Source organism: Alosa pseudoharengus, unplaced genomic scaffold (assembly GCF_046254945.1).
Source record: "Alosa pseudoharengus isolate Yale_2024_CS ecotype anadromous, Long Island Sound unplaced genomic scaffold, YU_APseudo_1.1 YU_APseudo_1.1_scf_10, whole genome shotgun sequence".
Taxonomy (NCBI): domain Eukaryota; kingdom Metazoa; phylum Chordata; class Actinopteri; order Clupeiformes; family Clupeidae; genus Alosa; species Alosa pseudoharengus.
Window position 1 is genome coordinate 25,395,570 of NW_027468565.1, and position 18,482 is coordinate 25,414,051.

The following is an 18,482-nucleotide window of genomic DNA, read 5'->3' on the forward strand; positions in this document are numbered from 1 at the left end:
CTGAGGCTGTTGTGCTCCTTACATACGTTACGCTGACACGTGCGTCAAAGCCACACCACATTGAGTCATGTCCACTGGCAAGATATGCAGATTTAATCCATTCCCAGCAAGTACTGCCGTTTTACGCTGTTTTTGAGGCACTTCAGCATAAATCTCTCTCTCTCTCTCTCTCTCTCTTTTTGTGTGTGTGTGTGTATGTGTTTATCTGTAAGCAAATGAACACACACAAAAACAAATAGGTTGTGATGATTGGCCATAACAGGCCCTTTCTTTGTGTGTGTGTGAGGTTGTGACCTTACTGAGGGGCAGGTGGCGATTTTGACAATAGAACATGATTCTCCAGCCAACACAAAGGGGAGATGCCATCAGCGACATGTTTTCCTCTCAATGCCCCATATGCTGTGCGTTCAATGGATGCTAAATGAAGCAAGCCCATAGGAGCAACTCAGGCTTTTGCACACAGACACACTCAAGCACTGTGTGACTCGCAGGTGGGTAGTCAGTTGTTCAACCCCCTCCTGTAAGCCATCTCCCAGGAGCAGAGAAGGATGGTGTGTGATCTTTGAAGACAGTCACTGGGAGGTTGTGGTATTTCGTTTGTTACGTAACGGATTTGGATGTGCTGTCATGGGAGAGTTCAGAGGTGAGAGGGCGTCCTAGCGGCGGAGGAGCAGGAGATCACCGTTGCTCGCTGCGCTCACTGAGAGACAAAACAATAGGCTTGATTATACCTATCATTTCCATTTGTCTGTCATCATCTAGCATCCTTTCATCTGGATGAAAAGGCCACTCAGTTGGCAAAGTGATGAGCTGCACATGTAGAACTGTGTAGGCAGTCTACACAGTGCAAATGGAGCAAACAATGAGGAGAATAGAGATTATGGTATGACGGCTTTCTAATGGAAACTTACAGTAAATCCTTCATAAACACCTACTGTTAGGCTATTGCAACAAGCATAAGGTAAAATAGACCTCTCATTCACACACGCGCACACACACACACACATCAATGGACACACAAGTACTTTTGTACTGTGTTCTAAGGAGAACGGTGTGAAGCGCATGGTTACAACTCGCATTACTCAGATCTCAGGGCGCATCATTAAGGACTTGTTAGACAACAGCCGGAAGCCCTGGGCATACAAAAACGTGCCCTAAATTCATTCCCTCTTTCACTCTCTCCCTTTTTACATTTTCCATGTTTGTTCTCCGGCAAAACATCTCTGAGCACACAGAGACATTAATGCCCATATTTACTAATTTGGCTGCCTGGCACCGTAACATATTCATTCCGAGATATTTAAATCAAATTTTCAAGTAGTAAATCAAGCTACCTAAAAATAGATAGGCCTAACCATTGGTAAGCATGGATTTCTTTTTTCGCTTTTTCTTTCTAAAAGTTACACTCGCGTTCACGCCGACTCTTTTTCCACTTTAAATTTCCAACTCGAGTTGCGCACACATCTGTGTAAGTGAAAGTTAATGAATGAATATTGTCGTGTAAGGAACATTATATTTATGGTGCTGTCGCTGGATGTTGTAGGATGCATGTGACGGGCTGGCGTGTGTGCGCATCCTCATGTAAGCGCGGGACATGCATATAAAGAGAAACGCTCCACTCACGCCATGGTCCACTCCGAGGAGGAACTATCCGCGGCATTCGGGTGCTGAAATTATCTACCATTCTGCTTGGAGACCGATTAAAAAAATACAATAATGTAAATTAATCACAAACGTTCAGGAAAACTCGCTTAACAGCACCGTTTACTCAGGGGACGTTATTTATAGTGTTTTGAACAAACGTTTCTCTCAAGTTCGGTTGATAGAAGTATCGAGTTAGGTCTCTTTACAGAACGGCGCGATGGCTTTCATGGTGAAACACATGATTGGCGGGCAGCTGAAGGATCTAACGGGGGGCATCGCGGAGGAGAAGCCAGAGGGAGATAAGTCCGAGGCCGCGGCGAAAGGGATGACCCAAGAAGAGTTCGAGCAGTACCAGGAGCAACTGGCAGAGGAAAAGTGAGACAATTTGGTGTTAGATTCAGTCGACTGTCTTGTTAATGTGTGTGTGTGTGTGTGTGTGTATGTGTGTGTGTGTGTGTGTGTGTGAGAGAGAGAGATCTCTCATCTGAAACACTACTGTGAAATGAGATTTCTCCTGTTGGGCATCAGATATGAAAACTAAGAAATGAATGTGCATGTGTGTGTGTGTGACATTATTCCCTATCCTATCTAGCAGTAGGTTCATGGGCTGTGATAAACTACATCAAGTTAATCTTCATGACTGAGAAAATGCAGCGCAATATGTTTCTCTGAAGTAAACCACTTTGCAGCTCTGAATTGAATCACTGCTGCCATCATACGCAGGTGTTCTTTCCGGTCCATTTCAGATTCTATTTCCATGTTGTCCTTCCGTGTAAAAAAACTTTTCCAGTGTAACGTGAGCTGCTCCCCGGAACGCTGGTATTTCTATCCAGCGCGCTGTGCTCCAATCGATCGGCTATGTCACCTTGTCCTAAAGATTCATGTTCATAAGATCCTCCGCACATGCTGAGTCTCAGAAATCCCAGCAGTGTACTGCTGCAGGCAACCAAGCGCAGAGCAGAGATCCCACATCAGGACAGAAGGCACGTTCATCTCTCTCTCTCTCTCTCTCTCTGTGTGTGTGTGTGTGTGTGTACTTGAGCCCACATCAAGAGAGAAGGCCATGTCACTCCTACTGAGCTGTGTGTGTGTGTGTACTGCCATTGAGCTCACATTAGGAGAGAAGGCTCGTCCATGTCACTCCTACTGAGCTGTGTGCGTGCATGTGTGTGTGTGTGTGTGTGTACTGTTGTTTCTTTAAGTACACATATTGAGCTGTGTGTGTGTGTGTGTACTGTTGTTTCTTTAAGTACACATGTTGTGTTTTGTTACTAATAAATGAGTGCTGTACTGAGCAGGATGGTGACTGGCTGCTCTCCTGTGATGACCACAGGCTGCCATCTAAATGTGTATGTGTGTGTATGTGAGAGAGTGTATGTGTGTGTGTGTGTGTGAGAGAGAGAGAGTGTATGTGTGTGTGTGTGAGAGAGAGAGAGAGAGTATATGTGTGTGTCTGTATCTGTGTGTGTTTGTGTGTGTATGTGTGTGTGTTTTCACTGTAATGAAAGGCATGCCAGTATTGGTCTAATGTGAATCTGCAGGGTTTTATTTCCGAGTGACAGCTGTTTGATTGCCTTTGACTCTCCAGGCAGTGTGTCAGTGAAAGTGTGTCCAATTGGAGAAGGTGTGTCTGATCACCACTCACAGGCTTTCCAGGGCAAAGACACCTGACCATTAAAGGGCTCACATACTCTTGTGCATCCACATCTTTCCACATACTCAGGCTCATATATCATGTTTTTCAAAATATGGAGTCTCGGCCAGTCTTGGCCAGCATAATTTTTTTAACAACATAACAAGTCTCTGATTGTTGTTGTGTATGTGTATGTGTGTGTGTGTATGAGATTATTTATCTGTGATGCTCTTATAGGCAGGAGAGAGATGACAGTTTTGCACAGAAGAAAGCCGAGCGTGCCACTATCCGAACTCACTTCAGGGAAAAGTACCGGCTGCCAAAGGTCTGACCATCATCGCCACACATGTCAATATCTCTTTACGGATTACTATAGTATACTGGAGTGTTGTTAGGAGTTTTACACACTCTCTTTCAGCCAGTGGGTATTCACTACATTTAAGTATAGTATATATACTTTTTTGATCCCGTGAGGGAATTTTGGTCTCTGCATGAAACACAAACAGCACACAGTGAACACACAGTGAGGTGAAGCACACACTAATCCCAGTGCAGTGAGCTGCCTGCTACAACGGCAGCACTCGGGGAGCAGTGAGGGGTTAGGTGCCTTGCTCAAGGGCACTTCAGCCGCGGCCCACTGGTCGGGGCTCGAACCGGCAACCCTCCGGTTACAAGTCCAGAGTGCTAACCAGTGGGCCACGGCTGCCCATTTGACCTCTTCTCTAATGTTCCACACCTGAACCCAGGGGCCCTAATTGGAATGCTGGGCAAAGTGCAAAGTCAGGCTATGAGCAGAGTTCTTGTGCATGAACTAATGGCATCATGTGGCCTGAGACAGCTTTTAGCTGACCCACCGATGTTTGTGCTTAGGATCTCTCTCTCTCTCTCTCTCTCTCTCTCTCTCTCTCTCAAATTTGCAAATAGATTTGTAGTTGTTAAGTAAGCTTTAGTTAGACTAAATTTGCAAATAGATTTGTAGTTGTTAAGTAAGCTTTAGTTAGACTAAATTTGCAAATATATTTGTAGTTATTTAGCAAGCTTTAGTTAGACTTTAGACTTTGCCCAATGTGTAAATCTGTGTCCAGAGCGAACTGGACGCCACTCAGATCCAGCAGGCGGGAGACGATGTCGAGCTGCCCACGGAGCTGGCCAAGATGATCGCCGAGGACAACCAGGAGGAGGAGCACAAGCAGTCGGTCCTAGGTCAGCTGACCAGCCTGCAGAACATGGACCTGGACCAGCTTAAGGACAAGGCCCAGGCCACCGTGGACGACCTCAAGAAGACTGCCGATAAGTGTGAGGTCATGTGATCGAGAGAGAGAGGGGTGGGGACAGGAAGTTCAGTGTCTAGAGAGGAGAGGAAGTCCATGCGCTCAGTATGTTTTATATGTAAACTGTCACGTGTGTGTGTGTGAGGATTGAATTGATGTAGCATTCTGTGTAAATTCATGTTACGTGTAACTTGGTGTATAAAATGTAAAACCCATCTTCAACACGTTGTAAAGTAAATTATGTAAAATAGATGTGTGTAAACATGATAGGATCATGGCCATTTAAAAGGAAACAAAGAAAAGTATACAATTTGTAAATATCACCCAAAACATTCAAGTGGTTCCTGTTTTCCTGAAATAAAAATATTAACTATCACTGTTTTGGATTTGTTGTGTGAAGGCAATGTACTACAGTAAGTTGAATTCTTCTCTCTGCACCTGACAGTGCTGCCATTGCTCTGTTATTCATACCCTTGGCAAATATTGATTTAAAGTTGATTTTCTCTTGACTGATATGTTTGTTCCGACTGAAAATGACACTGCCACATGCCAAAAGATTGTAAGACAATGTGGTAGAAGCATGGAATCGAAAAAAGAAGTGTTTTTGTCTTTTGTAATATTTTTGTGAAAAATGGCGTGTCCAAAATTATTCATACCCTTTTTTTAACAATCACTGGAAACATCTTTATTTGCATTCACAGCTCTCAAAATGGTTCATAATACCTACCAAGCCTCTCCATGTCTCCACAATGATTCTAGACCGCACCTTTTTAGCAGCAACCTGGGTTTTGAGGCAGGAACGATTATTTGCCATCACTCTGGCCTCTAAAATGTTGCTATTGTTCTTTGTTAACCATTTCTTGCCTTGTTTGGCTATATGTTTTGGATCATTGTGTGGTTTAATGGTCAAATGCCGCTTATTGTTGCAGGTCTCTCGGCAGGCTGCCTGATCTTTTCCTCCAAAAATCTTAATGTAGCCCCTTGTTTTAGTGTTACCGTTTACTTTGAGAAGTTTACCAGGATATACAGGATTTACTTTGAGAAGTTTACCAGGATACTTATACTATATTAGTATATACTGACTTCTTCTCTCTGCACCTGACAGTGCTGCCATTGCTCTGCTCTCTCCGAGGTCTGATGGTAAAGTGATTTAGGTGAGAATATCACAGACTTTGGTACAGACTTTGTGTCATTTGCATTACTGTACATTTGGTTACTGAACTGTGCTTACCATAGTATCCCACATGATCCAGAAATGACCATATTATGATAAAACAGCAGGCTACACTTATACTAAACTTACATTTGTTGCTTTTTTTTGCCTCTCCTTTTCAATTTTTGGACAATTTTATATAACTTGCCATATATGCATGACCTTTTGACCTTCATTTGATGAACATTGGTTTGGATGTCATCTGATGTTAGCCTGAGTGAACCTAGACGAATCTGTGAGTTGTGTATAGGTCTGGTGTTACTGAAACGTACGTAGTTATACAATATGTTGTGTTATGACATAGGCCAATATCACTGTCTTCCCAGATAAAACTAACATGAAGAAAAGACAACATTTTTAAAACCTTCAAACTGTCCTTGAAATCAGACTCTGAAAAACTGAATTTGAACTCAATTTGAGCCTAACATTTTTTCCAAATCTATTTATTTATTTATTCATATTAATCTATTAACCATGTATTAAACATGTATTTGAATAACCATTGATTCATACATCTTATTGGTCGTATTGCTCTTTCTAGTAGTAGCCTTAGGCTATAACCTGTTTTAAGAAAGAACTGACGAGTTGAAGATATTGCCTTTCTGGACGTAGGAACCATTCTCACTGGTAAGTGGTATAGAGGAAGAATTTCTGTGATGCACTACATGTCATATACATTTCGTTAACGTTGTTTGTTGTAAGTTTAGTTTTAAAAAAAAGTCTTCATAGTACACAAGACATTTTAGAGCGTGACGTATTAAGCTAACACAAAGGGGTTGTAAAACCAAGTGTTCGCACGGCGAAATGGAAGATGAAACTCATTTCTACCGCCAGTTACCTAAAGTGGTATGTGCATCACGTTATTTATTGAAACATTCAAACATTCTTGAAACAATCAAGTTCGCGGGTTGTCTCATCATATGTAACACACAAATATATACAATAGACCTTGTGCCTTGGATAATTTAGTATTTTACCAACACAATTGTGGTAAATAAAAGTACTTCAGTGATTCATGAAACATTGGTTGTGGTGTTAAGTTTAGTTGTAACGTTATTTCTCTTCTCTGTCTCGCAGGAGCTTCATGCTCACCTCAATGGCTCAGTGAGCGCTGAGACCATAGACAAACTCATCGCTCGCAAACCGCATCTGAACATCCAACACAGCATGACTGCCATTCGCAGTGGTCAGCGACGGACACTTGATGAGTAGGCCTAAGTCCTTTAAGTCACTTGTTTAGTCTACTGGAATCGTAAGCCTTTCGGGATACTCCGGCAACAACAACTGCTTAGAGCGTAGAGAGTTCACAGAACAAGCGTCGTATCTGCATTTAATTCTCGCTGGTTTGTACAGGCATTCTCTAGTCTAGGCGTCTGCCGTCTTTATCCTTTATACTCTTTTGATCCCGTGAGGGAAATGGTCTCAGCTTTTATCCCAATCCGTGAATTAGTGAAACACACACAGCACACAGTGTACACACAGTGAGGTGAAGCACACACTAACCCCGGCGCAGTGAGCTGCCTGCATCAACAGCGGCGCTCGGGGAGCAGTGAGGGGTTAGGTGCCTTGCTCAAGGGCACTCCAGCCGTGCCTACTGGTCGGGGTTCGAACCGGCAACCCTCCGGTTACAGGTTCGAAGTGCTAACCAGTGGGCCACGGCTGCCCCAATGCGTGGAGCGGACGGAGCAAGCCCCTCTTCCGTCTACCTGTTCCAAAAATCAGATTAATATGGTCCTCGGGTAGAGGACGTATCAGATATTAAACTGATAAGAACAGATACTACACTTGATCTTAGCCAAAAGGCCGAGAAGCGATCTCTTGAAATCTTTTCTTCATGGATAGATGTTGGGACAGAAGCATGGAAAATAAGTGCCTGACCTGTCATTGATAGCTGGTCATTGATTGTTGTTAGCATGTTGTTAATGGAGATTGCATATTAGATAGACCTCATTGTGAATGTAAGGTAAGCCCCTTGTTGTCCTCCCCAGATGTTTCCAAGTGTTTAAGGTCATTCACCAATTGGTTGATACTGAAGAGGACATTTTAATGGTAAGTGCTATTCTCTCCCTTTCCCATATCATACAGATGGGCTCATTTTTAACACTACGCAATGGTGGGGGTGGTCTAGGTCGCCAAAGATGTGATCAAAGAGTTTGCAGATGACGGAGTGAAGTACCTGGAGTTACGGAGCACTCCTCGTGAGGAGCCCAAATCAGGTTAATAATCTCTTGAACACCCTTTATTTAAGTTAGGAATTGCACAACACAGCATTTTTTATCATTATGTTGTTGTTTTAAGGGCTGACAAAGAAGGGTTATGTGGAGACTATCATTGGAGCCATCCAGCAGTGCAAGCAAGAGGGTGTTGACATCGAAGTCAGGTAGTGATAACGATGCTGGTAGTTTGTTCCAGCAGAATGAGTAACTTTTAAACTGACCTGCTAATTTCCTGCAAAGATTTTGTGTATGAAATGCTCTGCTCTTACTAGTTTTACTACTGGAATTACCCTACACTGTAAATACATCATTGTCTGACCCAGACAGGGTTTAAAACAAGATTCAAAGAGGATAGACTAGTTTTACTACTGGAATTACCCTACACTGTAAATACATCATTGTCTGACCCAGACAGGGTTTAAAACAAGATTCAAAGAGGATAGAAAATGTTGTGCGCTGATGTTTGTGGCAAAGGTTTCTTGTGGCCGTTGACCGCCGAAATGGCCCTGAGGTTGCCATGGAGACGGTGAAGCTGGCGGAGAACTTCATGTTGTCGAGCGATGGCGTGGTTTTGGGGTTGGATCTCAGCGGCGATCCTACCGTGAGTTTTTTTGAAGGGTTGCTGCAATTTCTAATTGGAGCTCAAATCCTTGGGGTTAGGCCTTGTTTCTGTTATTGTAAAAATGCTACTCGACATATTGGACTGGGATTGTTAAATTAATCTGATGGGTTGCGTTGTGTGTCAGGTGGGCCATGGTCGAGATCTCCTCCCTGCTCTGCAGAAAGCCAAGAGCTGTGGACTGAAGCTGGCCCTGCATCTCTCTGAGGTACAGCACAGCACAGTAGTGTGGTTGGTCAGCTGTCTAAAAAATGCTTGATGTAGGGTACTTTCTTCTGAGAAGACATTTATAATGTAAAACGGACGCTGGCAGCTTCAAGAAAGAAGCCAGGTGTGAATGTAGCTTAATAGATCGGTATTAATAGTTTAGTACTACTAATGCTAATTTAATATTACTGATAGATTAGTCATAGTCTCTCCCACTGCCTCTGATGAGCTACAGATGCGGTATGTATCTGTGCATAGCAGTGATGGTGTGTATCTGTGCATAGCGTTCTGAGGTCTTTCCTTCCATGCTCTCCCAGGTCTCGTCTCAGGCAGAGGAGTCTGAGCTTCTGCTGAATCTCCCCCCTGACCGCATCGGCCACGGGACCTTCCTCCACCCTGAGGCTGGGGGGACAGACAGCCTTGTGGAGAAAGTTAGGAAGAATAACATACCTCTGGGTAAGTTAAACAGAATAGTATAGCCTACCCCAGGCAGGGTAAGTTAAACAGAATAATATACCCCTGGCAGAGTAAGTTAAATAAAATAATATACCCTTGGGTAAGTTAAACAGAATAATATAGCCCTGGGTAAGTTAAACAGAATAATAAAGCCCTGGGTAAAGTCTATAATATACTCCTGGGTAAGTTACATAGAATAACATACCCCTGGGTAAACCAAGAAGTCTTTAAGAATACTTCAGAATGAATGAATAAATGGCCTTTTAAGGAGTTGGAAGATTTTTCAATTGTTGACGAAAGTCTTCTGAAGGTCTTCTGATTTGTCCCTTGCAGAGTTGTGCTTGACCTCTAATGTGAAGGGTCAGACCGTCCCCTCCTATGATAAACATCACTTCCTATATTGGTACAAGCTGGGCCATCCCTGTGTCATTTGTGTGAGTAGCGCCCTCCCTCTGTGAACACACACCATTACACCTCCTGAACCACAGGTATCTGAGCATTACTGATGTTACATTTGCATACCAGCAGTGGGTATTTGAATATCTAGCGATTTATGAGGTGTTTAAAGAATGTGAGGCTTGCCCAATCAAAGAAAAAACACACCATGTACCTCTAAGACACATAGACTTTTGATGTATCAAACAAGAAAAAAAAGTGCTTCCCAGTGAAGTGCAAAATGCCTTTTGTGGTTTCGGAAATCTGTTTGGATGTGTGAATCTCCAATTTTGAAACTTGAGATACTGAAATAATAATTGTATGATTAAATAGTATACTATATAAATATATACGTAACGTATATACGTATATATGAATAGTATGAAGCACCTTGACTAAGCAGTCTCACCTGTTCGGTTCTTAGACGGACGACAAAGGTGTGTTCTGCACTGACCTCTCCCAGGAGTACCAGCTTGCTGCCTCGACCTTTGACCTCAGCAGGGAGGCCATGTGGGACCTATCCCAGAAGGCCATAGGCTGCACCTTCGCCCCCCAGTCTGTCAAGCAACGTCTAGAACAGAGATGGGCTGAGCTAAAGCCTCTGGTTCTACAGACTCCGGTTCCGTAGATCTCGGTTCTCCTGAGACTGATCTATGGAATCAGAGCGCCTGTCAGGAACCCAACGTGAGCAGCAACGTGCTCCAGAGATGTAACTGATGGTCCAGCCAGAGCCAGAGTCTTAGACTCAGATCAGACAGGTCCAACTCCAACTCTCAGCTCTGAATGTGGACAACTGCATTCTACAGTATGCTGTATATAGGGATTAAATTATTTTGGGGATTGAAATGCACCATGGGAAGAGCACATTTTTTTTTTTTTAATTGCCACCAACATGCTCAGCGTGAGCTGATCTACCTCCACTGGAATACACCTTAGTTTAGATTTATATGGAAGTTGACTGTGTATTAGTGCTCTTAATTATTTTTTGAATATTTTTTTGTTTGATATTTTTTTCCATTGTTGGTTGTTTTTAGGAATTAGCAGTAGAATGACAGTTACTGTAACACATGAGTAGAGGGTTTGAAGAACAGCATTTTCCTGTATAGGTGCAGTTCCTCCTAATTCCAGCAGGTGGTAACATTCTTCAGTGCTTCTCTCTCCCCTCTGCTGGGTAGAACTGTGCCTTGGTAGAGTATAGGCAGAGACTTTCTAATGAGGAGACACAGCACTCAAAAAATCCTCCATAGAAATGCATGGGGTGGCCCCAGCTATGGCGCGGCTGGCTGGGGCACCTGCACTGTACCCCGGCGACCCGGGTTCGATTCCCGTCCCGTGGTCCTTTCCGGATCCCACCCCGACTCTCTCTCCCACTCACTTCCTGTCATTCTCTACTGTCCTGTAAATTAAAGGCATAAAAGGCCAAAAAAAGCTATTTTTAAAAAAAAGAAATGCATGGGGTTAGTTTGTAACGCCAATATGGCCGTTGTCTACACATATCCCACCCCTTCCTCGCCAAAACGTCGACATGTGTATACACTGAGCCAATCATGTGGTGTGATGTGACTACATTGAGCCAATTATGTGCTGTGTTGTGCAGACATCGTGCCAATCATGTGTTGTGAACTCGCCGCTGGAGCACGGTTGGTGTCGTGAAGCCTTGCGCACGTGCATTTCTGCCGAATAGGATGCCCGATGAGTACCCAAAAAGCGTTGTAATATAGCCGCTGAGTGGAGGGACATGCCTAAAAGGACTTTGGTATAGGCCTTTTAGGCAAGTCCCTCCACTCGGCGGCCATATTGCAACACTTTTTGGGCACTTATCGGGGATCTATTTCGGCAGAAATGCACGTGTGCAAGGCTTCACGACACCAATCTTGCTCCAGCGGTGAGATCATGATTGGCTCAATGTATTCACAACACAACGCATGATTGGCTCAATGTCAATGTTTTGCCACGGAAGGGGTGGGATATGTGTAGACAACTGCCATATTGATGTTACAAACTAACCCCATGCATTTCTATGGAGGATTTTTTGAGTGCTGTGTCTCCTCATTAGAAAGTCTCTGGTATAGGTAGTGAAAGTATTGAAATCAGTGTATTGAAGAGGGGGCTTTTTTAAAGAGACAGAGACGGTGCCAGTATATTTCTGAAGCACACTAGCCTGACTTCAATCACAATATCTATATCAGAAAGTCTGTCTGCTACAGAGGAGTGGCTTGGCTAGTCCCTGCAGGCCTTTGTCATACACTGTATTGCATTGGATGGGTGATACAATAAAGCTAATGCAGAATGAAAATGAGGGACTGAGACTGATGTTTATATGAGTTGTGCAATGGTGTGACTGATGTTTATGAGTTGTGTGATGGTGTGACTGATGTTTATATGAGTTGTGTGATGGCTTTATCTGTAGTGGGTGTCATGATGCGACCCTTGCCCTCCACTGGGAGGCTGACTGACTGCATGATCACCATCAGTGTTACCTCTGCCTACGAATGTTCCCCTGTGTTTTCAAGCAGGTCAAGTGCTACGAAGCAAAAGCAAACATTTCAAGTGTGCTGTCATGTCATCCACACCCAGTTTCGTATGTCACACAATCTCCAGTTTACCTCTGAAGCTGAAAGTGTGGAAAGGGAACATGCACTCATCATGAAACAAACACAGCACATATGAAACAATTTCCACCTTACCACGCCCCAGTAAAGATGACTGTTTATTCTGGTTCTTTACAAGTTGCCACCACAAATGGCAGATGCTTTGCAGAAGTAGACAATGCTGAAGTCAGGATTTGTTTACAGGTCTTTAACTGCTTGAAATTGTATTAAATAAACCGTAACAGACTTAATACAAACTTAATCTCCATCAGTGAGGCAGTGATCGACACAACATAAAAAGCTACACATATTCATATGCAACTACAGTAAACTGCAATAACATGAAATTCAAATAAACTAGTTTCACATATGATTTAACTGCATAGACATGTAAATGCTATTAAGCTGGTTTCACATGTAATGGTTAAACTGTATTAACATGTAGTATGGCTACCCATGTGTGGTGAATGCAGAGCCCTGGAAGATCTTATAGTTTGCAGCTTATGGGGCTGTAGACTGCTGCAGCTGAAGAGGACCCATCAGGAGCTTTCAATGCTGGGGAGGGAGCAGGGGTAACTGAGTAGGGGTATCTGTGGGGAGGGAGTGTGTGTGTGTGTATGGGGAAGAAGCATGTGTGTAAGGGCTGTATCTCTGAAGAGCCTCTCTCTGGGTCTGAGACTGCAGCACAGCACAGGTGTAAGGCTGAGGCTGCATTAATCCCTTTATAGGACCCTCAGAGAGCTTAGGTCCTAGGTGAAAAAAAAGCAACCAAAAAAAAGGGTGTACACAATAAGATACAGTATCAAGCACAACTCAGTAACTAATCTCCAGAGTAGTAGTCATGAGTATCTATGTACATGTCACTGGAGATGAACAGGTTTCCTGATCTGGGCTTCATGAACACGCTGTCTGCAGATGATTCCCAGCACGCCTGGAGCATGTTGTCCCACACATGGCGTCACAAGCTACTTCCAGACTGAGATGAGCTGGGATGCCAGGGGAAGGGTCATAAAGGAAAACTGGTGCAACCTGACAGGTGAACCCTACACAGGTGTACTATATGCAGAGGTTTGGCTACTGCTATCGTGATGGGCTGTTTTAGCCACTGCCATCGTGGTGCGTTTTGAGCAGGTTGGGGTTGAAGTAGACCACGGTGACGGTGATGTCGTCTCTGTACATGCGCGCCAGGTCGTTGGGCAGAGCCAACATGGCCGCAAGCCTCTCCTGGTCCAGTTCGCCGTACTCGTTGGTGCCAAGCGCGTGGCGGATCAGGTGCGTGGCCACGTTCTGGTCCAGGGCAGGCGCCGCCCGTGCCTGCCGCCGCAGCAGCAGCTGGTGCATCTGGCCGAGGCTGAGCTGGCGGTCACGCACGGAGACGGGTACCTGCATGTGCACCCCGGTCAGGTGCTGCCCCACCAGACGCACCGCCTCCTCGTTGCCCAGCTCGTCCCAGAGCCCGTCGGACGCCACGATGAGAAAACGGTCCTGCGGCCGCAGCTGGTGGAAGGTCACCTCGGGGGCCGCGTCCAGGTAGGGTGGCGTCAGGTAGTATGGCGGGGAGTACTGGAAGAGGTGCAGTTCCTCCAGGTCGCAGCAGGAGGCGCCGCTCTCCAGCACGCTCTCCTGTAGCTCGCGGCTCCACTTGAAGCGCACGTCGCCGAAGGCGCGCAGGGGCATGAGCATGCCCAGTAGCCGCTCGTCCACCACCACTGTGTCACGCTCCGCTGGCGGGTGCTGCGCCCGCACGCGTGCCAGCTCGTCGGGGTTCAGCGCTGTGTGGTCACGAGACAACGGCACCGCACTCCAGCTGCCGTCCTCATCCTGCACCTGCAACGGCAGCAGCACACGGACACTCACATAATCATACACTACAGACCAGGACACGCATACATAATCATACACTACAGACCAGGACTCACATACATACACTACAGACCAGCATTCACATACCGGTACATACACTACAGACCAGCACTCACATACATAATCATACACTACTGACCAGCACTCATATATAATCATACACTACAGACCAGCACTCACATACATAATCATACACTACTGACCAGCATTCACATACATACACTACAGACCAGCACTCACATACATAATCATACACTACTGACCAGCACTCACATAATCATACACTACAGACCAGCACTCACATACATAATCATACACTACTGTCCAGCAGTTCATATATAATCATACACTACAAACCAGCATTCACATACATACACTACAGACCAGCATTCACATACATACACTACAGACCAGCACTCACATACATAATCATACACTACTGACCAGCACTCATATATATAGTCATACGCTATAGACCAGCACTCACATACATAATCATACACTACTGACCAGCACTCATATATAATCATACACTACAGACCAGCACTCACATACATAATCATACAATACTGACCAGCACTCATATATAATCATACACTACAGACCAGCATTCACATACATACACTACAGACCAGCACTCACATACATAATCATACACTACTGACCAGCACTCACATAATCATACACTACAGACCAGCACTCACATACATAATCATACACTACTGACCAGCACTCACATAATCATACACTACAGACCAGCACTCACATACATAATCATACACTACTGTCCAGCACTCATATATAATCATACACTACAGACCAGCATTCACATACATACACTACAGACCAGCATTCACATACATACACTACAGACCAGCACTCACATGGAATCAGAACAACGCCATAAAGATTGTGTGCCCGTGAAAAGATATTCACATGTGTAATAGAGTTTTGTCTTCGAGAATATGATTTGCACAAGTGTAGAACCGTTTTGTAACTGTGGAATTAATTTGTCTGTGTGCAAAAGAAAATGCGTACCTGCAGAAATATTTTGTGCACTTGTGAAAAACATTTGGTCCACAGGGATTTAGTTTGAATGTGTGTGGAACAGCTTTATAGCTACAGGCATGGGAGAAGTGCTACATCTATCTTTCGTGTGCAAACTGGATCTACGAAGCTACAAAACTTTTTTACAGACACGAATTTTGGTGTCGTTTCTGAAGAGCCAATCAGCGAATTTTGGCACTGTCTTGACAGTTTCTGCAGAGCCAATCAACACATTGCATCGCCTACTGACTAGCCAATGTTTGTAGCATACACCAACATGTTTGTAGCATATCACTGTTCAACAGAATTATTTTTAAAAACGGAGGGGATATAGGAGAAGAAGGATGGTTCATGTGTTTTCTTCCTACACCTCACGGTAAGCTATTTTGTTGCTCTGATTGGTTAGGTCTATCCAATTGAGTGCAGAGGCATTCCCCCCCTGTATCGGTTGAAACACACCCCATAATTACGTCCCAATGGAGCAGTATCAGACTCATATTCTGACACAGCACCGATTTTAATTTTTTTAATTTAATTTATATTGTATATTTAGTATTGTTAGGTTTTCTTATCTTCTACTGTCTCTATTGTACAGTGGAGTTTTGTTTATACTTATATTTACCATTTCTGCTGTAAGTGCATGTTGTGTGTGATGTCTGTACGCTACTGAGACCTTGAATTTCCCCTTGGGGATCAAGTATGTACAGTATGTGTGTGTGTGTGTGTGTGTGTGTGTGTGTGTGTGTGTATCTATCTATCTATCTCTGAAATTACGGAAATCCCCAGGAGTTCCCCACTCTTGGCCAACTACGGTACTTGGATTGACAGTGTTCCTACCCGAAACTAGAAAGTTGCTAGGTCAGTAATCGGCTACAGAGGGCCGCTCAGACAATGGCAGTAGTGCCGTTCATCATGTTGTGAGGTTATGTGCCATCAAAATGATCGTGAAAACGTTATGTTGCTCAGTTGTAGTGGCCTGATTGACTGGGCCGATTCCCTTCACCACTTTAAGGCCATTAGACATTAGATATGACTCGTCTAAAATACAGTTCTCAAGTCATTCAAAGCTACAGTCCAACTAAGTGGTCATAAAAAACATGGCACTGATGATGCTGCAATGCACTACACAATTCAATTTCCTAATGTCTTGCAATGGCAGGCAAACAGAACAACTAGGCAAAGTAAACAGACAGCGTCATGATCAGATGTTTTATCATGCTGACTAGACACCCTACGATATGTGATCTGTTCAGCTCCTTACCCAAATATAACGGCCACACCGATGGTGTTTAGGAGAGCAGTGAGAGAAAGTAGATAACTGCACCTTGTGCTTCAAAACAACAAGACAACAAGACAAGAACACCACAACAGAACACCATGGCAGATGTAATGTGCAGTGTCACAGAAGTCCCCAGGAGCTCCCCACTCATGGCCAACAGCATTGCCTGTGAACACAGTAGGGAACCTTTTCTTCCCAAAGGCCAGGCCCTGGTCTCACTTCCTACTGCGTAGGACAGTCATAGCTGCCGGAGTACAGGAGCATAGATGAGTGTACGGGAGCTACCTACCCCCAGGACAGCGCGGCAGTCTCCGGCGTTGGCCACGTACACGCCATCCGTGGTGACGTGGGCCAGGCAGGCGGTGCTGCCGGCGAAGGCGGCTTGGACGGCAGTGCTGCGCATGAGGTCGCTGGCCAGCGGCACCTGCGCCTCCAGGGAGAGGTCGGAGTCCAGGCGCTGGAAGGCGTAGCTCAGGGCGTCCGGCGGACTCAAGCCCTCTCCGTGCTCGTCGCTCGCCAGCAGCTCCTGCCAGAACACACGCAGGTGCTCCACGTACAGCTCCGCCGACTCCCGGTAGTTGTAGTCGTTGTGGTGCTTGTACCACTGCAGGATGGGGGGCACGGGGCGGCCCGTCTCCATGGCGACCTCTAGGTCCTCCAGGCTGGCCTCGGGCATCATCGCCGTGGCGACGTAGTAAGGCAGGCGCTCGCTGACGGCCTGGGCGCAGGCGTGGCCCCCGTGGCCATCGAAGACGCCGAAGAGCATGCCTCGCGTGCGCAGGCAGGTGGCGGCGCAGCGCCGGTCCTCCAGGGGCGCGTTGGCGCCCAGCTGGTTGCTCTCAAACTTCAGCACGGGGCTCGGGCCACCGCGCCCGTCGAACTCCGGAATGCGCACCGACTGCTCGTTGGCGCGCAGGACGTTATCGATCTGCAGCCGGCCCACCTGGAAGCTGGAGGATGCGAGGCCATAGTCGTCCTCGTCAGAGCCTCCATGCGTGTGGGAAGAGAGGGGGCGCACCGGCTGCACTGGCCGGGGCCAGGGGGAGCGGGAGGAGGAAGAGAAGGAAGAAGAGGAAGAGGAGGAGAGGAGAGACGGCAGAGGTCTGTGGAGAACAGTATGACTGGAGGAGACAGGGAGGACCAGTGTGCTGCAGCTCCGCACCTGAGAGAGGACTCGCTTACACACACAGCTCGACATCCCATCCAGAGTGTCTAACAGGTCACAGACGGGAGACCAACATCTATAAGAAATAACCATACACGTTACAAGGAAAACAATTCAGTGCTGACATTACGGCCACAGTTGCTGTAGTAGTTCCCTACATGACTAGGCTACAGTAGAATTAGGAACCTCCATTTAAAATGAAACTTTCCACTGCTAGCTTAACTTCTACATTGTTTTTGGGCAACATTCAGAGCAGGGAGTTTGATTGACAAATCTACACACTTATCATGCAACCTTAGGCAACTGAGGAACAATTCCAACACTGCGCAATTCTTTCGAACAGGGTAACGGGTTAACTATGATAACGGGAGACTATGGCGATAACGTTAACGCTTAACCAACTTAAAGAGGTCAATGTTAGCTTACAGTCAAAGTAATATGAAACAAACACATTCATCGACTTGTCTAGTCTGCAAATTATATGGACAGACGATAATTCATCTACTACTCACATGAAATGTGTAAATCAAATTTCTAACAAAACGAGACTAGCAGTAAACATAAACAAACATTGTGAACAAGTGAACAAGCTAATGTTGTCAGCTAACGTTATCGTTAATTTGTTTGCATAATTTAACAGTTACACAACCAAACAAGCAGCTTTAGCTTAAGTTACTATAAAGTGAAAGAGTCAGAAATCATTGTATAAGAATTTGTCAGCACTAATGCTGGAGGTTTATTCATTCAAACAGTACCTGTTAGATCCAGATTCAACACTGACGGGGGTGGCAAATCCTCCCAGGTGTCAGATTGACAGTGTCTACTTCCTGCCTTTTCCTTTAC

At 45.1% G+C, this 18,482-nt stretch overlaps 3 protein-coding genes and 1 non-coding gene across 4 annotated transcripts; 2 read left to right on the forward strand and 2 right to left on the reverse strand.

Annotated features, from left to right (window-relative positions):
- Positions 1-1,861: 1,861 nt before the first annotated feature.
- cplx3a (complexin 3a) lies at positions 1,862-4,848 on the forward strand. The gene is made up of 3 exons (XM_076301363.1): positions 1,862-2,019; positions 3,515-3,602; positions 4,363-4,848. Exons 1-3 carry the CDS (start codon positions 1,862-1,864, stop codon positions 4,585-4,587), a joined length of 471 nt encoding a protein of 156 aa, XP_076157478.1. The 3' UTR covers positions 4,588-4,848.
- Positions 4,849-6,418: 1,570 nt separating this feature from the next.
- On the forward strand, positions 6,419-11,405 carry mapda (N6-Methyl-AMP deaminase). The gene is made up of 10 exons (XM_076301376.1): positions 6,419-6,607; positions 6,839-6,969; positions 7,750-7,810; positions 7,890-7,977; positions 8,060-8,141; positions 8,452-8,578; positions 8,724-8,804; positions 9,121-9,259; positions 9,593-9,693; positions 10,119-11,405. The coding sequence occupies exons 1-10, from the start codon at positions 6,566-6,568 to the stop codon at positions 10,320-10,322; spliced, it is 1,056 nt and encodes a 351-aa protein (XP_076157491.1). The 5' UTR covers positions 6,419-6,565; the 3' UTR covers positions 10,323-11,405.
- Positions 7,388-7,576, reverse strand: LOC143110267 (U2 spliceosomal RNA). The gene has a single exon (XR_012984101.1). It is a non-coding gene; the product is annotated as a U2 spliceosomal RNA (small nuclear RNA).
- Positions 11,406-12,359: 954 nt separating the features above from the next.
- Positions 12,360-18,443, reverse strand: pdp2 (putative pyruvate dehydrogenase phosphatase isoenzyme 2). The gene is made up of 3 exons (XM_076268978.1): positions 18,395-18,443; positions 16,764-17,715; positions 12,360-14,112 (listed from the first exon to the last, which is right to left on the reverse strand). The coding sequence occupies exons 2-3, from the start codon at positions 17,670-17,672 to the stop codon at positions 13,384-13,386; spliced, it is 1,638 nt and encodes a 545-aa protein (XP_076125093.1). The 5' UTR covers positions 17,673-17,715; positions 18,395-18,443; the 3' UTR covers positions 12,360-13,383.
- Between the last annotated feature and the right edge of the window lie 39 nt (positions 18,444-18,482).

Coding starts and splice junctions, on each gene's coding strand:
- cplx3a (XM_076301363.1), top strand. CDS start 1,862: ATGGCTTTCATGGTGAAACACATGATTGGCGGGCAGCTGAAGGATCTA. Junction 2,020..3,514: donor GAGCAACTGGCAGAGGAAAA/GTGAGACAATTT, acceptor ATGCTCTTATAG/GCAGGAGAGAGATGACAGTT. Junction 3,603..4,362: donor AAAAGTACCGGCTGCCAAAG/GTCTGACCATCA, acceptor ATCTGTGTCCAG/AGCGAACTGGACGCCACTCA.
- mapda (XM_076301376.1), top strand. CDS start 6,566: ATGGAAGATGAAACTCATTTCTACCGCCAGTTACCTAAAGTG. Junction 7,978..8,059: donor TCGTGAGGAGCCCAAATCAG/GTTAATAATCTC, acceptor TGTTGTTTTAAG/GGCTGACAAAGAAGGGTTAT. Junction 8,805..9,120: donor TGGCCCTGCATCTCTCTGAG/GTACAGCACAGC, acceptor ATGCTCTCCCAG/GTCTCGTCTCAGGCAGAGGA.
- pdp2 (XM_076268978.1), bottom strand. CDS start 17,672: ATGTCGAGCTGTGTGTGTAAGCGAGTCCTCTCTCAGGTGCGGAGCTGC. Junction 14,113..16,763: donor ACTGCCGCGCTGTCCTGGGG/GTAGGTAGCTCC, acceptor CTGCCGTTGCAG/GTGCAGGATGAGGACGGCAG.